General features: G+C 47.8%; 1 protein-coding gene across 3 annotated transcripts in view; it reads right to left on the minus strand.

Annotated features, from left to right (window-relative positions):
• The window catches only part of CACNA1E (calcium voltage-gated channel subunit alpha1 E), a 133206-nt gene extending 116512 nt beyond the window's left edge, over positions 1–16694 (minus strand). For 2 of the 3 annotated variants that reach the window (XM_063165366.1, XM_063165364.1), the window contains exons 1-2: positions 16495–16694; positions 8057–8483 (exon numbers count right to left, since the gene is read on the minus strand). In XM_063165366.1, coding sequence (XP_063021436.1) covers positions 8057–8445 — 389 coding nt within the window. In that variant the 5' untranslated portion in view covers positions 8446–8483; positions 16495–16694. The remainder of the gene's footprint in view (positions 1–8056; positions 8484–16494) is intronic. The other variant, XM_063165365.1, reaches the window with a different exon arrangement.
• Positions 16695–19545: the final 2851 nt, after the last annotated feature.

Here is a 19545-nt window from a genome sequence, read left to right on the forward strand (position 1 = left end):
TATTGTAAATAAAGCACACGTAGTTCTTAATATAAAAAGTCAACACCACCCCAAGGGCAGGGACTGTGCCACAACCCGACCTGCTGGACAGATCTCAGCAGGTCAGAGACAGAATGGAACAGATAAGAGAAAATAAACAACCTTGAGAAGCAGAACTGAGGAATCTCCACTTCTTCGGTCGTGGGGCTGGGAGAAAATTGACTTTCTGATACCTTGGAGATCATCTCAACCACAGAAAAGCCAGAAAACTCCTCCCCAGGATGCAAACCTTGATCTGCACCAAAGGGAAGCAGGGAGAGCACAGGCAGGTTGTTGGGAGGGATGAAAGTTTGGCAAGAAAGTGTCACAGATATGCATGCTTAGCAGAAAGAGTTTTGAATGTAGAACCTGAAGAAGGAATAGAAATGAAAGCAAGTTTTGATATAGAAGAAAAGAATTGCTGAGCCAGCCTTGCTGTATAACCAAGGAGGCAAAGGGTGTGTTAGTTAGAAAGGATTTTTATGAGTTAGAGCAAAGGATAAACCCACCTCAAACAAGATGTTTTTACCAAGCAGAAAGATAGCACAGGCAAACAAGGCAGCAAATGTTGCAGCAAAATGGTCTCAGAATTTTCCACTGCAAGAAAACTGAAAAACAACTTCTAGCTTAAACTGCAATGTACTGACTTTTAGTGATTGGAGAGCAGTAACATGAATATGGTAATTATAGCAGTTGTGATAGGCTGTAGATAAAAGTGAAGGTGTAGATTGGTTCTACTGTATTAAGATGCTCAGCAAAGAAAAGTATATAATGCATTGTAACCAAAAGAAAAGTATAGAATGTATTGTAACCAAAAGTATATAATGCATTGTAACCTAAACTAAGGGTCTCCAGGCCTGCCTGCAGCTGGAGCTGACAGCTGTAGGCACAGCTCTGTCACCCATGACCCTGGACTGCTGTAACACCTTGGATGGAATAAACTGCATTTTGGAGAGCTCCTCATCCCTCATTTTGGCTCTTACAGGAGGTTCAGGGCAGGTCCCTTTTGGAGAAATGTTTCTCTGCTGCTCAAGGCAAGGTGCCATGACAAAAGCCACATTTCAGGGCATGCATTTGTGCCAGGTTTAGCACACCCAGATCCTTTTCACTGCCTGCACTGCTCCTCATGCAGGTGGAAACAAAAGCAGGCAGAGCCACATTAACAAAGAGACACTCATTAGGCTCAGAGAGGTTAATTGCTTTGCAGGGGGTTGCAGGAGATTTGGAAGCATGGGTGGATCTAGAGGAAGGATGTCCCAGGTATGGAATGTCCCAAGGTGGGCAAGGACAGACCCAGATGTGCTGGAACCCTGGCCACTGAGAATTTCACACTTTCTGTGCTGACAGGCAGTGACCCCCAAGAGAACACTGCATTTGACCTGAGGCCGTGGAGAAGGCTTCCAAAATTGAATGACAGAATTGAGATTATAGATGTGCAGTTTGAATAAAAGTGTGTAATATCACAGGGTGGAAAATTAGGGTTTAAGGTTTTAGAATATAGTAATAAATACAAAGCAAGATGGAGGTTTTAGGGCTGAGACTGATCCTTCTTCACCTTCTTCTCCACCTTCTTCTTCATGGGTTTGGGTGGTTTTGTGTAATTGGGTAAAAAAGTCCCCATTGTGGGCTACAGGTTGTCGGTTATTGGGTTAAAAGTAAAAATAATTCAGGTGTCACTTCTTAATTGGACAGTTTATCCTTGAAAGGCCTTGTGAAGAGAGAGCTAGGGCTCCATTTTTACTTTTTTCAAGTACTGTAGAGCTCACAGTTTGTGAGACTGTGACATGGATAAGAACTAACAAACATCTGAGTCTGAACAAGAAATGCCATCTCATGCATTTAATCCCAACCTTGGCAGAGAAAAGAAGCAAAAGAATCAATAGTGCTGGGGAATACACTGGGAGACAGCAATGGAACTGGGGGAAATGGAACCAGCACACACCTAAAGGGCCCTTTGTCTCATTCAGCAAAAAGAAATTTAAAGAAAAAAAAAGGATGTAAGGGAAAAAAAAAAAAAAACAAACCTCGGCGTCATTTGTAATCTGGGATGCAGAGTGTGCACAGAACCAGGCAGAGGCTGCCAAGCCACAAAAAGCCAGTGAGATGTGTGAGCAGCACCCTGTGTCTCTGCAGCCTGTTCTGTTCCCTCCTGCCTCCCATCCATCCACACGGAGGCAGAGCTGCAGAACGGCCCAGCCCCTCAGGGCAGCACCAAGCTCCCTACAGCAGGCATTTTCTGGGTCTCCTTCTCCTGACAGCTCCCAGGCTCCCAAAAAAGGGAGATCTCACAAATTCACAGACGTGAATTGAGATGCTGCAAGGCAGGACGTCACTTTTATCTACATTTTCCTTTGGGGTCACTGTGCTGAGGGCAGAGTGTTTTGCTTCCCACAGGACACTTAGATCCTCCACCTCACTCAGGATTGGGATATTGAGACACACAGGACAGATTATGGATTTTGTACCTGGCTATCTTAAGAGATTTGATAACAGGATGCCTTGGCAAGAGCAAACAGAACTTTGAGGATTAAATCAAGATTGCAAGAAGATTCAATCAGACAGGTTTACCAGAAAAAGAAAATTACATCAGACTTCAGCAAGCAAGAGATGCTTAAAATGTATAAGTTGGTTTATATGATTTTTAACCAAATCACTGTAGTAAAACATTACTAGCCTTCCTACAATAAGTATAAAAGCAGTTGTACTCCACAGTAAAATTGGATTCTTTGACCACCTCCAAGTCTTCCCCATCTCTCCTCATTGCTGATACCTCAGGTGCTCAAAGGCCGAATTACAGCACCCTCACTGTGCCACAGGTCTGCTGCTTTCCCCTCAGCCTCCTCCATTGCCTGCCCAACACCTGCCTGGAATCAGGCTTTTCCATGCACCCTGGCTGTAAATATCATCCCAAAACGAGAGCACAGCTTGCATTCCCCAAACTGCACAAACCAAGATTAAATCCCCACGCACATGTGGGTTTCAGCCATGCAAAGCAGGGCTGGGTCCTGTGTGTTTCAAACTCAGCCTGGAGCCTTTTTGGGATGTGCTCCCTGTCCTCACCATCAGCTAAGGAAGCAGCTGCTCCTCCTGGAGGAGCCACAGGAGGGTCCCTGTTTGCGTGTTTTGATGAGGAGCTTTTCTTCTGAGCTGTCTCTAAGCCCAGCACTACCCAAAGGGTGCTGCCAGGCGTCCAGAGCAAACACAGCACTGATCCCACCTTGGGGCACTGCAGATCTCTCCAGGTTCCTCCATCCCTGAGCCCAGTGTGTGAGCACAGGGATGGAGGGCAGGGCAGCAGGCTGGCACAATGGAAAAATGGGGTTTAGTGTCTGCCCTGGGCTGGAGCCCCTCAGACATGAACAAGGTGGGCTGGAACGTTCATTTTTCACCATAAAGTTAATCCTCCCCCAGAGCCACTGCCCCACAGGCACTTGGTGTTTTCTGCCTTGGTTTCTTCTTGGGAAAAAAAAAAACAAAATACCAGGGAAAACATAATTTTATCCTTCCTATTCCTATTCTACTTGTGGAATTGTTTCCCTGGCAAAAGGCAGCAGAGGTTTAGTGAGGGTCAGACCTGCCAACACAAATAATACAATAACACTGGTGAGCACAAAGAGCGAGCCTTTCTTCCCTACCCTCAGAGCAGCTAAACCACATCTGGCTACACGCCAGCAGTGCCACATCTGCAAGGACAGGGGAGCTCATGCAGCATCTCTGGCTGTGCCCAGCACCCTGCAGAGCACCCAGCCGCAGCCTGGAGCTGCTCAGACATTTTCCATGTTTCCCATGTCCCATTTAATGCCCTCCACCACACATGGAGCTATAGTTCCCATACCCTCCTCACTGCTAACCAGAGCCAGAGTGCCCCAGTGAAAGCCCCCAGGGTGATCCAAGGCAGGTGAGATGGGCCCTTCGGAAAATGAAATCATAGGGAAATTGCTTTGTTACTAATAAAATTACTCATAAGGAAATCAATTTGCTTTTTTTTTCTCACCCATAGGACATCCATCTATTGCCAGAAAACGTCTCTGGTGCTGGGGTTGCTTGTTCTGCACAGCTGTGACTGGGCTTTGGGATTGCTGGTTCTGCCCACCTGCCTGGGCCTTGGCAAAGCTTTGGGGAGAGCACGGATGGCTTGTCCCAGAAGGATGGAATGGTTGGGATTGGAAGGGACCTTAAGGATCATCTTGTTTGAGCCTCTCAGCCACAGGGAGCCACCTTCCATCTGACCATGGTGCTCCAAGCCCCATCCAACCTGGCCTAGGACACTTCCAGGGATCCAGGGGCAGCCACAGCTTCTCTGGACAACCTGTGGTGTGCCTCCCCACCCTCACAGTCAAGAATTCTTAACCTTAAACCCACTCACTTCCAGTTTAAAGCCATTCGCCCTCATCCTGCTTCACCAAAAGTCCCTCTCCTCCTGATGTTCAAGCAGGACCCTCTGGCACGCCATTTTTGTGGCTTGGTGGGGTAGCAGGGCACAGAAATCTGGGAAAGGAACAGAAGAAGCCCCTTGGTGCTCACCAGTGAGAGGAATAGTGGATTTGTCTTTACAAATGAGCTGTGGGGCTGCTGGGAGATAAAACCAGCACTGGGAGAGATAAGAAACAATGGGAAGGATTCCACTGATTGATGAATGGATAAAGATATTTGCTTTTGCAAATGAACTTGAGGTTTGCTGATAAATTAAATTAGACATTGAGAGAGGAAAGAAACAATGGGGAAGAAAAAACCGTAAATTCTGTAAGAATTAAAAATGAAAAGGGAGGGTTGTACACTAGAGGGAAATCTTTGGTATCTGGCATATCAGGGAGTCTGAACCTCTAGGTACCTCAGCGAATGGGGAAAACCCCCTAAATTCCATAAGAATTAAAAATTAAAAGGGAGGGTTGTACACTAGAGGGAAATCTCTGGTATCAGGTGTTTTGGGAAGTCTGAACCTCTCAAGTACCTCAGAAATGGGGAAAGAGAGAAGGGAAATGCAGCTGGGAAATTGGGATAAAAAGGAGGCTGCATCCTCCAAAAATCTGAGAGACCCCAGGGGAATGCCCCATAGCCTCTCCCTTTATTCCAATAAAGCCAAAAAGGGCTCCTCTGTTTCCTTTTTGGACACAAACCTCTGATGTTTGTGGATTAATTTTCCTGACACCCACATCCCAGGAAGATTCCTGGTAGAGGCAGGGAGTGGGGCTCTCTGCTCCTCAGTGGGACATGGGGGCTCCAAAGGGCCAGAGCCCATTGTCCTCCCCAGCATCACAGCCTTCCAGAAAACCATCACAAAATGGGATGAAATAACAAACCAAATCACCCAGGAGCTGGGAAATGCAAAGCCAGGACCCTTCCAGCCTGGGGAAGCATCCTCTTAAACCACACTGAGCATTCCCTCTGGGTTAAAAACAGAAATATTGGGTTTTTGGGGGCTTTTTTTTTTTTAAATATTGTGTTGCTGGATGGAGCAACTGAGGGCAGCCAAAGGTGGGCACATCCCACCAGCAGGAGCAGGAAGAGCTCCAGCCCCACGTCCCTGCCACCAAGCAGAGCTGTGGAGCTGCAGGCTGCTAATTAGCGAGCCAACAATTAAGGAGGCCACCCCTCAGCTTCCTGCCCCGCCATGATTTATTCATCTGGCACCCCCAGGGGGCTGCACAAGATAACGAGGCACCGAGCGCCTGCCGAGCCCATATGGCAATTTATTATTTCCCTGCAAAGCCAGGAGGTTCCCTGGGCACGAAGGGATGAGCAGGGCCAGGGAGAGCCCAGCCCCAGCCATGGGCTGCTCTCCAAATAAAAGCAGGAGCAGCCTCAGCCTTATCACAAGTGGTTTAATCATGGAAACCATCCCAAGGAAACCCTACCAGCCTCACACGAGCAGAGCACTGACCTAGATCTTGCCAAAGCAACGTGCCACATCTCATTAATTCGGGGCCTCCCGTCTCCTTTGGGTGTTTTATTAAACATTATTTCCCAAATCAGCTTCTGGAGGCAGGGAACTGCTCCAGACCAGTGATAGTGGAGGAGGATGTGCTGCAACAGCTTATGCCAGGCTGTCTTGCTGATTGCTGGGCAGGCACAGGGAGGGGAAGTTTTTTACTATTATTATTATTATTATTATTATTATTATTATTATTATTATTATTATTATTATTATTATTATTATTATTATTATTATTATTATTATTAATGTTATTTCTATTTAATTAATATAACTATTATTATGATAGTGATTATCATTTTGATTATAATTTTAATTGTAATTTTTATTATTTTAATTTAAAATATAAAATAATATTTTTTTATTATTATTAATATTATGTTATTTCTATGTGGGACTGAAGTGCGTGGCCACAGCCTTGCCATACACTGAGCATAGGGTGAGAGAGCCCAATCCAGGACTTGGAGCTGGGCTTTTCTCACAGCACCAAGGCAAAGCATGAGAATAAGTTAATTAAAGGAAAATAAAACAATAAGCTAATTAATGGAAAATAATAAAATAACCTGTGGGTTCTAGCTCTTGTTTTCTCAAGTTTGTTAATGTCCCAGCTTGCTCTGATTCAGGAAGACTTGGGCACCTTTTAGAATTGAATACAAATCATGGAAAAAACCTCAAAGATCATGTCCAACCCTTGGCTCAGCACTTCCAAATCCCACAAAAAGTGTCCCCAACCACCATAGCTACAGATAATCCCCTCATAGCTGGGTCAAGCCACAGAAAAAGCAGAAAGGCAACAGCCCCAAATGTTATCTAAATACCCAGATACAGCCAAGGGAAACTGCCTGGAGGACTTCCTAAACAGAGAGTTTCCAACTTTTACCTGCAACCCCACAATCTGAGGACACACCATTCCCGTGGGATGCCACCCCCCAGCTCAGAGCCAGGAGATGGAGCCCAGCTGGCTCCACAGGGAGCCAAGAGGGCACCCCCAGACCCTCCCAGCAGCCCCACACAGGACAGGGAATGCTCCCAGTCCCCCCAGCTGCCCACCTGGGCTGGGGCTATTGCATTTGTAGGGATGCCCAACAAAGGCAGGAATGATGCATCTGACTGTATGTTTTTAGAGGGTTAATTTATCATTTTATGACACTATATTATAGTAAAGAATACTAAACTAAACTATACTAAAGAATACAGAAAGGATACTTACAGAATGCTAAAAAGATAATAATGAAAACTCGTGACTGTCAGGACCCAGGGCATCCCTCTGGCTGTCCTGAGCAGCCAAGACCCCTGCCAGGGGGCTCAGAGACCCTGGCACAGAGCCCAAAATGCCCCTGTGGGTTTGATTATGACCCGTGGAGCAAATTACCAACCTTGTATGAAGATCAGCAGGCTACAACAGCTTAAATAGAATATTAGTGAAGTTATCACAGGGTGGAAAAGTAGATTTTAGGGTTTTTGGTATGGGGGTTCAGGAGGCAAGATGGGGGGAACTGGGCATATCCAGCCTTTCTCCTTCTTGGCCTCTATCTTCTGCTGTGATGTTGGCACTTCTGGACTGGTTTGGAGTAGAAGCTCACTGTCTAACATGGGTGATAGGTATTGGAAAGTAATTGTAAATATTGTACATGTAGTTTTTAGCATAAAGACATAACACCGCCCTGGGGCAGGCAGAGTGCCTGGAACTGTCCTGCTGAACAGACCTCAGCTAGACAACAGAAAATTTTTTATAGATAAGAAACAATAAACAACCTTGAGAATGACAAATGAAGAGCTCTGACTTCTCCTTCAAGTGCCGGGCTAGAAAAAGAGACTTTCCAACTTTTCTTGGGGTCACTCTGCCCAGCTGGAGATCCCAGCTTGTGACTCTTTCCAGAGTCCTGACACGGCTTGGCCCTGATTGGCCAAAGAGCCAAAACAACCCACAGCAGAATCCAATGAAACAATCACCAAACACATTCCGCACAAGCACAACACAAGAGAAGCAAATGAGACAAGAATTGTTTTCCTTTTCTCTGAGACCTCTCAGCTTCCCAGGAGAAAAACCGTGAGCAAAGGGATTTTTCCGAGAACGCGAACGCCACAGGACGCTCCAGTACTTACTCCCACTCCTTCCTCCGCGCCTGGGGCGTGCTCTGCATCTTGTGTGCCTCGTGGGCCTTGATGATGTCCCTCTGCTCGATGAGCCCTCCCCGCCGGCGCTTGATCACCTCGGGGCTCACGGCCACCAGCTGGGCCAGCCCCGGTTCCACCTCGCCATCGCGGCAGCGCGACTCGCACAGCGCGTCCAAGGAGGCGGCGCGCGACACCAGGGCCTGCGCCAGGCTCTGGGGCTCCAGCAGGTTGCAGGAATGGGTGTTCTGCATCAGCCCCAGGCGGTGCTGGCGCCACGTCTCCTCCTCGGGCAGGGCCAGGATGCAGCGGGACGAGGCGGCATCCAGCTCAGCCGCCCTCGCCGGGGCGCCCATGGAGCACGTCCCGAATCCCAGCATGGCTATGGCTGCTGCTGCTGCTGCTGGGGATCATCACTCTGCAAGGGAACAGCACAGAGGGAGCCTCAGGGGGTTGCTGGTTTTGCCCCACGATTCCCCCCATTCCACCCACATCAACCAAAAGTCCTGTTTCTCTTGGTTTGTCAGGCTGGGGTTTGCTGGTTTTGCCCCACATCAACCAAAAGTCCCATTTCCCCTTGGTTAGGGTTTGCTGGTTTTGCCTCATAATTCCCTCCATTCCCTCCACATCAACAAAAAGTCCCATTTCTCTTGGTTTGTCAGGCTAGGGTAAGTGGCTTTGCCCCACAATTCCCTCCATTCCCCCCACATCAACCAAAAGTCCTGTTTCTCATTAGTTTGCTGGACTGGGATTTCCTGGTTTTGTCCCATATCAACCAAAAGTCCTGTTTCTCCTTGGTTTGTCAGGCTGGGGTTTGCTGGTTTTGCCCCACATCAACCAAAAGACCCATTTCCCCTTGGTTTGTCAGGCTGGGGTTCGCTGGTTTTGCCCCATGACTCTCTCCATTCCTCTCACACCAACCAAAAGTCCCATTTCCCCCTGGTTTATGGGGCTGGACCCTCTCACACAGGACACACATCACTGGATGCCCAAGGTTAGGGCAAGGGGCAGTGTCATCCTGTTCTTCTAAGCTTTCTGATGTTTACATCCTTGCAACGAACTTTCTCAGGCAGTTTTATGCAAATAATTATTGGTTTACATTCTTTTCTGGAAGAAGAGAAATTTAATAGTCTGATAATTTGCCCAGTGTCATTGGAGAGGTACTGTCATCCTCCAATCCACCATCACTCTTGAAAATCTCTAAGTGTTGAAGTCAGAAATTAAACTTCTCTTCTTTTTACCTTGAAAGTTCCAGTGTCTGCATCATTTTATTTTGTGTCCTACAGCAACAGGACAGCAGCTCCTGCCTCCCTCATCCTTCCCAACTGAGCCTCTTGAACCTGCAGCTCCCTGACCCAGCAGCCAGCCCTCCCTGGAGCAGCACAGCTGGATGAGATGGGAAAAAGGATTTGGGAACACATGGATCAAACCACACCAAACAATCAATCCTTCCATTTGGTTGGTTTTTCCTCTATGGGACACCCCTGGCTGGAGCATCCAGATTCTCCTACAGCCCCACACCCAAGGACATCCAAGGAGAGAAGCAGAATTTCAGGAGGCTGGATGGGGAAATACCAGCCTGGCTTTGAGCTGGGAGCTGCACAAGGGAGCCAAAGGCAGGGGAACAGAGCCAGGAACACCAGACAGAGCAGTGCTCCTTCCTTGGCCAAGCAAAGCAGGGGATGCCCTACAGGCAGGAGATGCTCATAGCCAGGACTACACCCAAAGCCATGGAGAAATGCTTTATTTTCGTGTTGGAAAAGCTCTGTTCAGCCTCTTATTGAGGCAGGAAAGGCTTTGATTTGGCAGTCCCAGAAATTCCCTGTCCAGCATTTACCCATGATGAAGGTTAAAAAGGGAATGAGAGAAAGCAGCAGGCAGCCAAGGCCATTGCTCCCTTCCTAACTCCATCCCTAATGCAGGAGAAAGCAAGGAAAAGGAGGATTTAAACCCCCCAGCCATGCAGCAAGGTAAGCACATCATCATCTTAACCCCTTCCCGTTTGGAGACACCTCCAGAACAAACAGGGAGATGAGAAGAGAGGATGGGATAAAGGCTGGGGAGCACCACATTTCCACCAGAAGCAAAAATAAATTAAATATAGGGGGGAAAAATTAACAGTAACTGAGGGGACAACAGCAATCCTAGTGAAAATAAACCTGCCATTCCTCAAGAGGGGAAGGGATGGAGGGCCCTGGGGAACATCCCATTTCCTCCAGGTGATGCCCTGTAAATAGAAGGCATCCAAAGCTGCCCTCAGATTTAAACCAGTCCAGCCCAAGGGGCACTCAGCCCTTGGCAAGATCTCCAGGAGGAAGAAGGCAACTGCCAGCAAGAGCCTCAGCAAATTAATTAGCACATTGATAAGAGGAGTTTGGCTGCTCCCACTGAGAGCTATAAACGGATCCTCCACTCCACTACTTTGCTTACCCATGCGACTTTTTTTAGGAGCATTAATTACTTCTTCAAGTCAGTTCTGGACACCTTCATCATATCTCATTTCCACCAGCTTCTGCTTTTCCTTTTCATATTGCTCTGCTCATTCTCAACCCTCCCCTCTCAAAGTTTAACTCTAGGTTTCCTTGGGTTTGGGGAGCATTTTTGGTTTTCTTTTTCCTGTGGCTGGTGAGCTTTTTGGGGGGGCTTTTTTGGTTCTCTTTTTCCTGTGGTTGGTGAGCTTTTTTGTTTTGTTTTGTTTGTTCAGCTTCTGTTTGTTTTGGGGTTTTTATGCTTATTTTAAACAGCCATTAGCCCTGTTTGTTCCCTTAACATTTCCCTGGCAAGGACAGGAGGATTTCACGTACACCAGGCGTGAACACTCCAGGTTTCAGGCATGCCTGAGGACAATTAGCCAAGAGCAAAAGAGGATAAATCCCAAGGGCAGGTCCAGCATCCCCACAGACATTCCCAGGGCATCTCCCACTCCAGCTGAGTCCAAGGCTTGGGGGCAAGAGGGAAAGCTCAGGCAGAGCCCTCAAACAAAACCCTGAGAAAGTTGGAGGAAACAAACAGAAATAATTAGCTCTGCCTCCCCCAAGCAAACAGGGCTCATGCTGCCAGCAGAACAAGCCACGTTCCCTCTGGAGAAGTGACAAGGAGAGAAGGGAGGATGCCAGAACATTTTGTTAAGGAAAGCTGACGAGGTTTCACGCTAAAGAGGGATGCCACATGCCAGGTACAGAGCAGCTGGCACCAGGGCACCTCTTCTGGCCTTTGGACCCTTCCTCACGCACTGAAAACAAACATTTTATTTTTACCCAAGATCTGAATTAATGGGAAAAACACCACGTTGGCTCGTGTAATTTGATTTCTGGTGTTTAAATGCCAGCCCTGCCCCTGCTGGTGGGAACCGTGCTGGAAAGGGGCATGGCCAGAGCCAGGAGCCAGCCAGCAGCTCTGCCTCCAGCCTGGATTTTCTTAAAAACACAGAACTCTGCGTGTGTGTGTGTGTCACAAAATGGCCTGGGATGGGAAAAAACTTTAAATTCATCTCGTTCCAGCTCCCCTGACAAAGGCAGGGACACTTTCCACTATCCCAGGCTGTTCCAAGCCCCATCCAACCTTGGACACTTTCAGGGATGGGGCAGCCACAGCTTCTCTGGGCACCCTCTGCCAGTGCCTCACAGGGCAGAATTTTCTCCTGATATCTAACCTAAACCTGCTCTGTCAGTGTGAAGCCATTCCCCTTTGTCCTGTCACTCCAGCCCCTCATAAATAATTCCTCTCCATTTTTCTTGTAGGCTCCCTTCAGGTTTCAGTGCCTCTGAGGCCTTCCAGCTGCAGACCAGCCCTTTCCTGGGGATAAACCCAGATTGTCACAGCTCCCTGCTAACAGCCAGGCAGAAAATGACTGCACACCTCCACTAATGACAATTAGGGGTTAAAAACAGCACAGGAAAACAGCACATCCACGTGTATTGACACCCCTGTGGTCCCACAGGTGGTTTCCCAGCCCCTGCCACAGGAACAGGGATGTCACTGCCCAGCTGGTCTGTGTTTGATACAGACCCAAGGAATTACTGCACTGTGATAAAAGGCTTCCAACACATTAAAGTGAAGTCTCTAGAAGCTCTCACCTCCCAAACTTCATTCTAAAAGCAATAAAAGTCAGGAAAATTACTGTTAGCTCCTGCTGCAGAGAAATCATCTGGATAAAACCATGGCCACAGGGCACTGAGAATGGCCAAACTGAATTAGAGAGGAGATATTCAGCTACCAAAAACAACATTGGCACTTGTGCATTTCTTTTCATTTCCTTCCTTCACTTCATTTCCTTCCTTCCATTTCCTTTCATTTCCTTCCTTCCATTTTATTTCCTTCTTTCCATTTCATTTCCTTCCTTCCATTTCATTTCCTTTCCTTCCTTTTCCTTCTTACACAGCCAAGCACGGAGCAGCTCTGGCCCCACTAGTACATCAGTGTGGGCTGAAATGGGGCACAAAATCAGCATCCCCACCCCACAACCCACTGAGAAAATGCTTTTCAAGCACAGGAGCACAAGTGATGGAAGAAGCAGCACACACAGATCCTCCCTACAGCATCCTCAAGGGACCCAACCCTGTTATCTCAACCTGTTATCTCAACCCCAGCGGGAAGGAGACCCAGAGATCTCACACCACGGCTCATTTTTTCCCCCCTCTGGCAGCTGATTAACTAATAGAAAGCCGCAGGGAGGAGCAGGTTGGCAGCAGCAGCAGGAGGAAATTCCTCGTAGGGGTTTTCAGTGCTGTGTTTGTGTTCCAAGGGCAGTAATCAAGACTTTAGCCAAGTGAAAGGTGGATTACCATAATCACCACACTCAGCACACTCAGGGCAGAGCTGGGTGAGCTCTTTGCTTCCATTAGCTGGACAACTTTGACCAAAAATCCCGGAGTTAAAGCAAAAGGTTTAAACGCTGTGCTGAGCTCCAGCAGCGCCCTGGAGAGCAGGGAGGCAGAGATCCCTTCCCAGAGAGGGCAGGATGGACAAGCCCTGGCTGTGCTGTATCCCACAGGCTCTCCAAACGTGGCTCAGCAGCCTTCCCTGAGGGTTTGCAGGATGGTTTTGACAGCAGCATCAGAGCAAGAAGCTGTTAAATATATGTATGTATGAGAAATGTGTATGGTACTAGCTATATATACACATAATATAACTCTGTGTGAGAGTGAGAGGAATGAGGGATTTGTCTTTACAAACAGGCTGTGGGGCTGCTGGGAGATAAAACCAGCTCTGGGAGAGAAAAGAAACAATGGGGAGGATTCCACTGATTGATGAATGGAAAGAAGAGATTTGCTTTTACAAATAAACTTTAGGTTTGCTGATAAATTAAATTAGACGTTGAGAGATGAAAGAAACAATGGGGAAGAAAAAAAAACTAAATTCCATAAGAATTAAAAATGAAAAGGGAGGGTTGTACATTGGAGGGAAATCGTTGGTATCAGGCATATTGGGAAGTCTGAACCTCTCAAGTACCTCAGAAATGGGAAAACCCCCTAAATTCCATAAGAATTAAAAATTTAAAGGGAGGGTTGTAGATTAGAGGGAAATCTTTGGTATCAGATGTTTTGGGAAGTCTGAACCTCTCAAGTCCCTCAGAAATGGGGAAAGAGAGAAGGGAAATGCAGCTGGGAAATTGGGATAAAAAGGAGGCTGCATCCTCCAAAAATTGGAGAGACCCCAGGGGAATGCCCCATGGCCTCTCCCTTTATTGGAATAAAGTAAAAAGACTCCTCTGTCTCCTTTTTGGACACAAACCTCTGGTGTTTGTGGATTAATTTTCCTAACAAGAGCATCCAGGATGCTGCACCCAAGCACCTTGGGGATGACCAAAGTCAGATAAGGATTTTCCATGTCACCAGCCCACAGGAGCTTGGCTGGGAGCTCACAGGCTGGGACCTGAGCCTGGCCTGGTCCTACCTTTCCCTGGGACACTTCAGGACAATCCAGAGCCTCTCTCCACTGAGCCTGCTTGCCCTGAGCTGCTAATCACCAATCCCTGCTAATTACCTCCAGGGGGGAAGGGGAGCTCAGGCAGGCAGGGTGGAAAAGCAGAGCTCAGAGGAAGAATTTCAGCGTGGGGCCCTTCCAAACAGAGACAGATGGGCTGTGAGAGAGGCTGATTCATCCTCGTGGCCTTTTCCTCTCCTGCCACGTGCACTTCCCCTGGCACTGCCATGGATGCTGGGCTGGGTGAGCCCTGCCTGGGGCAGCTCTGGGGGGCTCCAGCCCATCTGGGGCTCTGTTTCAGAGCAGTGCCAGCTGGTGAGGGGGTTATTTTTAGTCATTTGATGCTGGGGGGGAAGTTTGTGGGATGAAACTCCCCCAGCGTTGGCAGATTTGCAGTGGTTCTGCTGGGGAAGAGCTGCTCCCAGCATCCCTGGGATCCACTGAGAGCTGGGGCTGCATTCCCAGGCTTGGGAGATTTGGACACCCCTAACAGAGGGATTTAAATGAGGTGGGGAAGAAGGGAGGAAAGGGACGAAAAGAGAGAGGGAGAAGGAAAAGGGAGAAGGAAAAGGGAGAAGGAAAAGGGAGAAGGAAAAGGGAGAAGGAAAAGGGAGAAGGAAAAGGGAGAAGGAAAAGGGAGAAGGAAAAGGGAGAAGGAAAAGGGAGAAGGAAAAGGTATTTACAGGCAGAGGTTTCTTGCACAGATTTAGTCCTACACACAGCAAAAGGTGTGGATGAAAGGATTGGGTCAAATGTACCAAAATGGGAGAGTCAGGAAAGGCAGCATCACATGTGCTGGCATATTGAGGGCAGAGGGACATGGTGGAATCAAAGAAAGGCCATTTGGCTCAAAAACCACCATTTTCTCATCACCCACTGGTATATTACACGCTTATTTTTGGGCCACAGCGACAGCAAAACAACACAACAAAGAGCCCTGGAACACCTGCGAAGATCAGAAGGAGCAAAGAGCAGAGCTCAGAACACGCAGGAGCTGCTCCAGGCCAGGAGAAGCCTCAGCAGCAGACACGAGAGAACCTTTTGTCTGGCGAACAGCTTTTGTACTGCCAGGCCAGGGCTGTCACAGCAGCAGAGCCCACTCCCCAGGGCTCAGCACCAGTTGTGCTGCCCAGGAAAGGCTGAGCTGAGCCCAGGCTGCTGCTCAGGCCCCAGCCCAGGCAGGAGCAGCTCCAAGGGCAGCGAGCCCCCAGGCTGAGGGCTCACCTTGGGGGGCACAGCCCCGAGAACAGGAGCCCTCCTACAGAGCCCAGTCTCAGGGGATCAGCTTTAGGAGAAACAAAACATTAAATCATCTCATCCCTCCTTTAACAGCAACTGTTAAACAACACCGTGACCATGTTCACAGGGGTTCTTGATGAGGGAAGAGATGAGGATCTGACTCCATGTTTCAGAAGGCTTGATTTATTTTTTTATCATATATATTACATTAAAACTATACTAAAAGAATAGAAGAAAGGATTTCATCAGAAGGCTAGCTAAGAATAGAATAGCAAAGAATGATAAAATTTTGTGGCTCAGCTCTCTATCCGAGCCAGCTGACTGTGATTGGCCATTAATTACAAACATCCAACATGGGCCAATCACAGATGCACCTGTTGCATTCCACAGCAGCAGATAATCAATGTTTACAATTTGTTCCTGAGGCCTTTCAGCTTCTCGGGAGAATGAATCTTAAGGAAAGGATTTTCCATAAAAGATGTCTGCGACACAACACCACCAACTATTTATCCCTGTGCCCAGGAAACAGCAACCCCAGCCCCAAGGATGCTCTCAGAGCATGGGCAGCACATCCCTGCTGCAGTGGCAGTGAGAGATAGGGCTGTGTGGCCTGGCACTGGGGCAGAAGCAGGCACAGAGATTGAAAATGTGAGCATTCAGGAACACATAATCACAGATTGATTACATGCAGGTGCTTTCATTGAGAGCTCTGGGGTCAGGAGTTGACAGACCCAAATCTGACTCTGACATAGTTTTGGGCCGAACATGTTTTTATATTCTATTGTTATATAACTCACATATTAATGATTAAACTTACATTGTTCTACTGTATATATTGATTTCATCCAAGCATGGGTTTCTCGTGATCCCCCTCAAACTCCTAACATAGTTTCTCATGATTCTTTAAACAATAATTGCATCTAATCACATCTAACAATTATATCATTTATCATATGCTGCCTTCACAGGCGCACTTTCACAGGATCCAGCAAATACACGGTCTAACATTTCCCAGGGTCTACTACGCCTGACTTTCTTTCTAGCTCTCCAAATTTTGTGATTTTAAAATCTTTTCCTATCAGGAACACACATCCTGACAACCCAAACCTCTTCCAGCACCACCTTTGAGACAGCCTCATCCCAACCCCTCTGCCTGCAGCTCATCACACATCCACCACACCTACACCCTGCCACCCCCAATTCCAGCTCCACACCAGCATCCCAAACCCGCAGAGAGCAGAGCAGAGGCAGACAGACAGACAGACCTGAGGGGGTTTGTGCCATCCGCCGTGGGCAGGAATGGGGGAGATGGGACGACGCCTGGCACAGCTCAGTGTTCCATGCACAAGCTCTTCCACCCAGGAGGGAAGGGGATTGCTCCAGTGGGAGCAGCTCTGCAAGCAGCAGGAATGAAGCTTGGCAACAGGAATAATCCAGGATGGGAATTCCAGAGGGATCTGAGCAGCAGCAGCAGCGTCCAGAGCCCAGCAGCGCCGAGCACGGGCAGGAGCTCGCTTTCCAAAGAAGGGCAAAGCCAGGGCTCCTGGAGAGAATTTCCAGGCCACCCTCCAGGAATTAGCTCAGCTGTCACCCCAATGCAACCGTGCTGCCCTTCTCCCTCCACTCCCACCAGGAGGAGATTCCCCTTTGGAAAGGCACAGCAGTCCTCCTGTGTGACCGTGTTCACAGGGGTCCGAGGATGAGGGAAGAGATGAGGATCTGACTCCATGTTTCAGAAGGCTTGATTTATTATTTTATGATATATATTACATTAAAACTATACTAAAAGAATAGAAGAAAATGCTTCATCTCAGAAGGGTAGCTAAGCTAAGAATAGAAAGGAAAGATAAAAAAGGCTTGTGTCTCAGACTCTGTCCAAGCCAGCTCACTGTGATTGGCCATTAATTAGAAACAACCACATGAGACCAATCACAGATTCACCTGTTGCATTCCACAGCAGCAGATAATCATTGTTTACATTTTGTTCCTGAGGCCTCTCATCTTCTCAGGAGGAAAAAATCCTAAGGAAAGGATTTTCCATAAAAGATGTCTATGACACTCCTGTACTCCCTGTCATGCTCCAAGGCAGGGCACACAGCCCAGGCACAGCACAGCTATGGGAACAGCCTCAAACTGTCCCCTTGCCCAGGCACAGGGAGAGTGGCATCTGCACAGCCCAGCCCACCATTCCATGGATATTTGGTGATCTGAGAGCCTGTGGATGCAGGTGGTCCCTGAACAACATAAATTTACATTTTTTATAGAGATCCCAGCACTAAATAGTGGAATTTGTCTTTACAAATAGTGGATTTGCCTTTAGAAACAAGCTGTGGGTCTGCTGGTAGATAAAACCAGCACTGGGAGAGAAAAGGGAAACAATGGGAAGGATTCCACTGATAAATGTAATTAGACATTGAAAGATGAAAGAAGCAATGGGGAAGAAAAAAAATACCTAAATTCCATAAGAATTAAAAATTAAAAGGGAGGGTTGTAGATTAGAGGGAAATCTTTGGTATCAGGCATTCTGGGAAGTCTGAACCCCTCAAGTCCCTCAGAAATGGGGAAAGAGAGAAGGGAAATGCAGCTGGGAAATTGGGATAAAAAGGAGGCTGCGTCCTCCAAAAATTGGAGAGACCCCAGGGGAATGCCCCATGGCCTCTCCCTTTATTGGAATAAAGTAAAAGGACTCCTCTGTCTCCTTTTTGGACACAAACCTCTGGTGTTTGTGGGTTAATTTTCCTGACAGTGCACGGCAGCACTGACTCTGCACATCACACCTCAGCTGCTCCCACACCCAGGGAATGGGAATATGGGAAGCAGTGCTGCCAAGCTGGTAACTCAGCCTGAGCTGGCACATTTCAGGGGGAACAAGAGAACCCACAGCACATCAGAGCTCAGCATCAATCCCCATCCCCCTGAGGCCTAAAGCAGCTGAAGTATTGCCAAGCCATGGAGAGGAGCAGGAGCTGCCCAACCAGCCAGGGTGTGTTAAAATTGCTGTGCAGCAGGGACAGAAAATGCTTTTAAAAATAAATAAATGGAGCAGCCTCTGGGAAGCTCTGCTGGCAAAACGCAGCCAGCCCTGGCTCCTTCCACCTGGAATGAGGTATCCTGCAGGATGGAGCTGAGAGCAGGGCACTGCTGCTGCTGGGGGACACCAGGTCAGCTTGAAACCACAGACATACAGAGGATCTGATGTGGATGGAGAAGAAAATGACAATGGGAAGATGCCAGCAGCTCACATCCCAGGCAGCAGACCAAGAACTCAATGTTACAACTCACTTTAAAAGTTTCTTAACCAATCACACAGAGCAAAAGCACATTGACAGTAGTTCTATCCAAGCACTATAATAAGCACAGGTACCTTTGGTTAAACAATGCTTGCTTATTTTGAATACAATACCTGCTTGTAAGCCTTAAAACATAATGCACAGAGATCTATTATTAAGCTTTAACCTTCCTAGTATCTTGCTAGAAAAACTTTCTGTAGCTTAGGGAGTTATTCCAGACAAGCATTAATACACAGACCATTGTTCTATTTGTCCTTGCTTTTCTACTTTTTAAATAATTTTTCTGCTGACCAATCTCATGGCTTCTGCTCAGCTCTAATCCCAGTTCTGCTGTCTGAGGCCTGCCTTTTGCAGCTTTCCCAAAACCCTCTGATAGTGTGGATTCCCACACCTGCTGCACCCCAAGCATCACCAGCACCCTGGCTTCCCCAAAAAACACTGATGGCTTCCCCAAAAAACACCTGCCTGAGCCAGGAGCTGGGATGGAGCAGGAAACCCAGCTTGGATGGCAGCATCCCATGGCCACGAAATCAGTGTTTAACCTGGCAAAGGCACTGAAAACAAGCTCTGATTTCCAACAGAGCCTTGGCTGAGGTGACTCACGAACCACAAAGTGTGTCAGTGCTTAATAGACCTGCACAGGTAATTACTCCATCCTGGAAACAGCAGATTCCTGGCAAAAGGAGTCACAGCACCCCTGAGAGGGGGAAACAAAGGGATGCCACGAGGGTGAGAGACAGCAGGCTTTATTCTTCCTTCAATCCTGCTCCCATTATGCACAAAGATTTGCTGGGAAGGTCTCATTGTTTGTGCAAAAACGAAGACAGTCTCTTGCACAAATTGCACAGTGAGGAAGGGAAGGGGATAAAGGATAAGTCTGGGCTGCCATGCTGGGGGGGAAGAAATTCCTCTCAGTGAGGGTGGTGAGGCACGGGTTACCCAGAGAAGTTGTGAATTCTCCGTCCCTGGAAGTGTTCAAAGCCACTTTGAGCATGTTGGTGTCACGGAAGGTGTCCCATGGGGCTG

The sequence above is a fragment of the Melospiza melodia genome, chromosome 11 (assembly GCF_035770615.1).
Source record: "Melospiza melodia melodia isolate bMelMel2 chromosome 11, bMelMel2.pri, whole genome shotgun sequence".
Lineage (NCBI taxonomy): Eukaryota > Metazoa > Chordata > Aves > Passeriformes > Passerellidae > Melospiza > Melospiza melodia.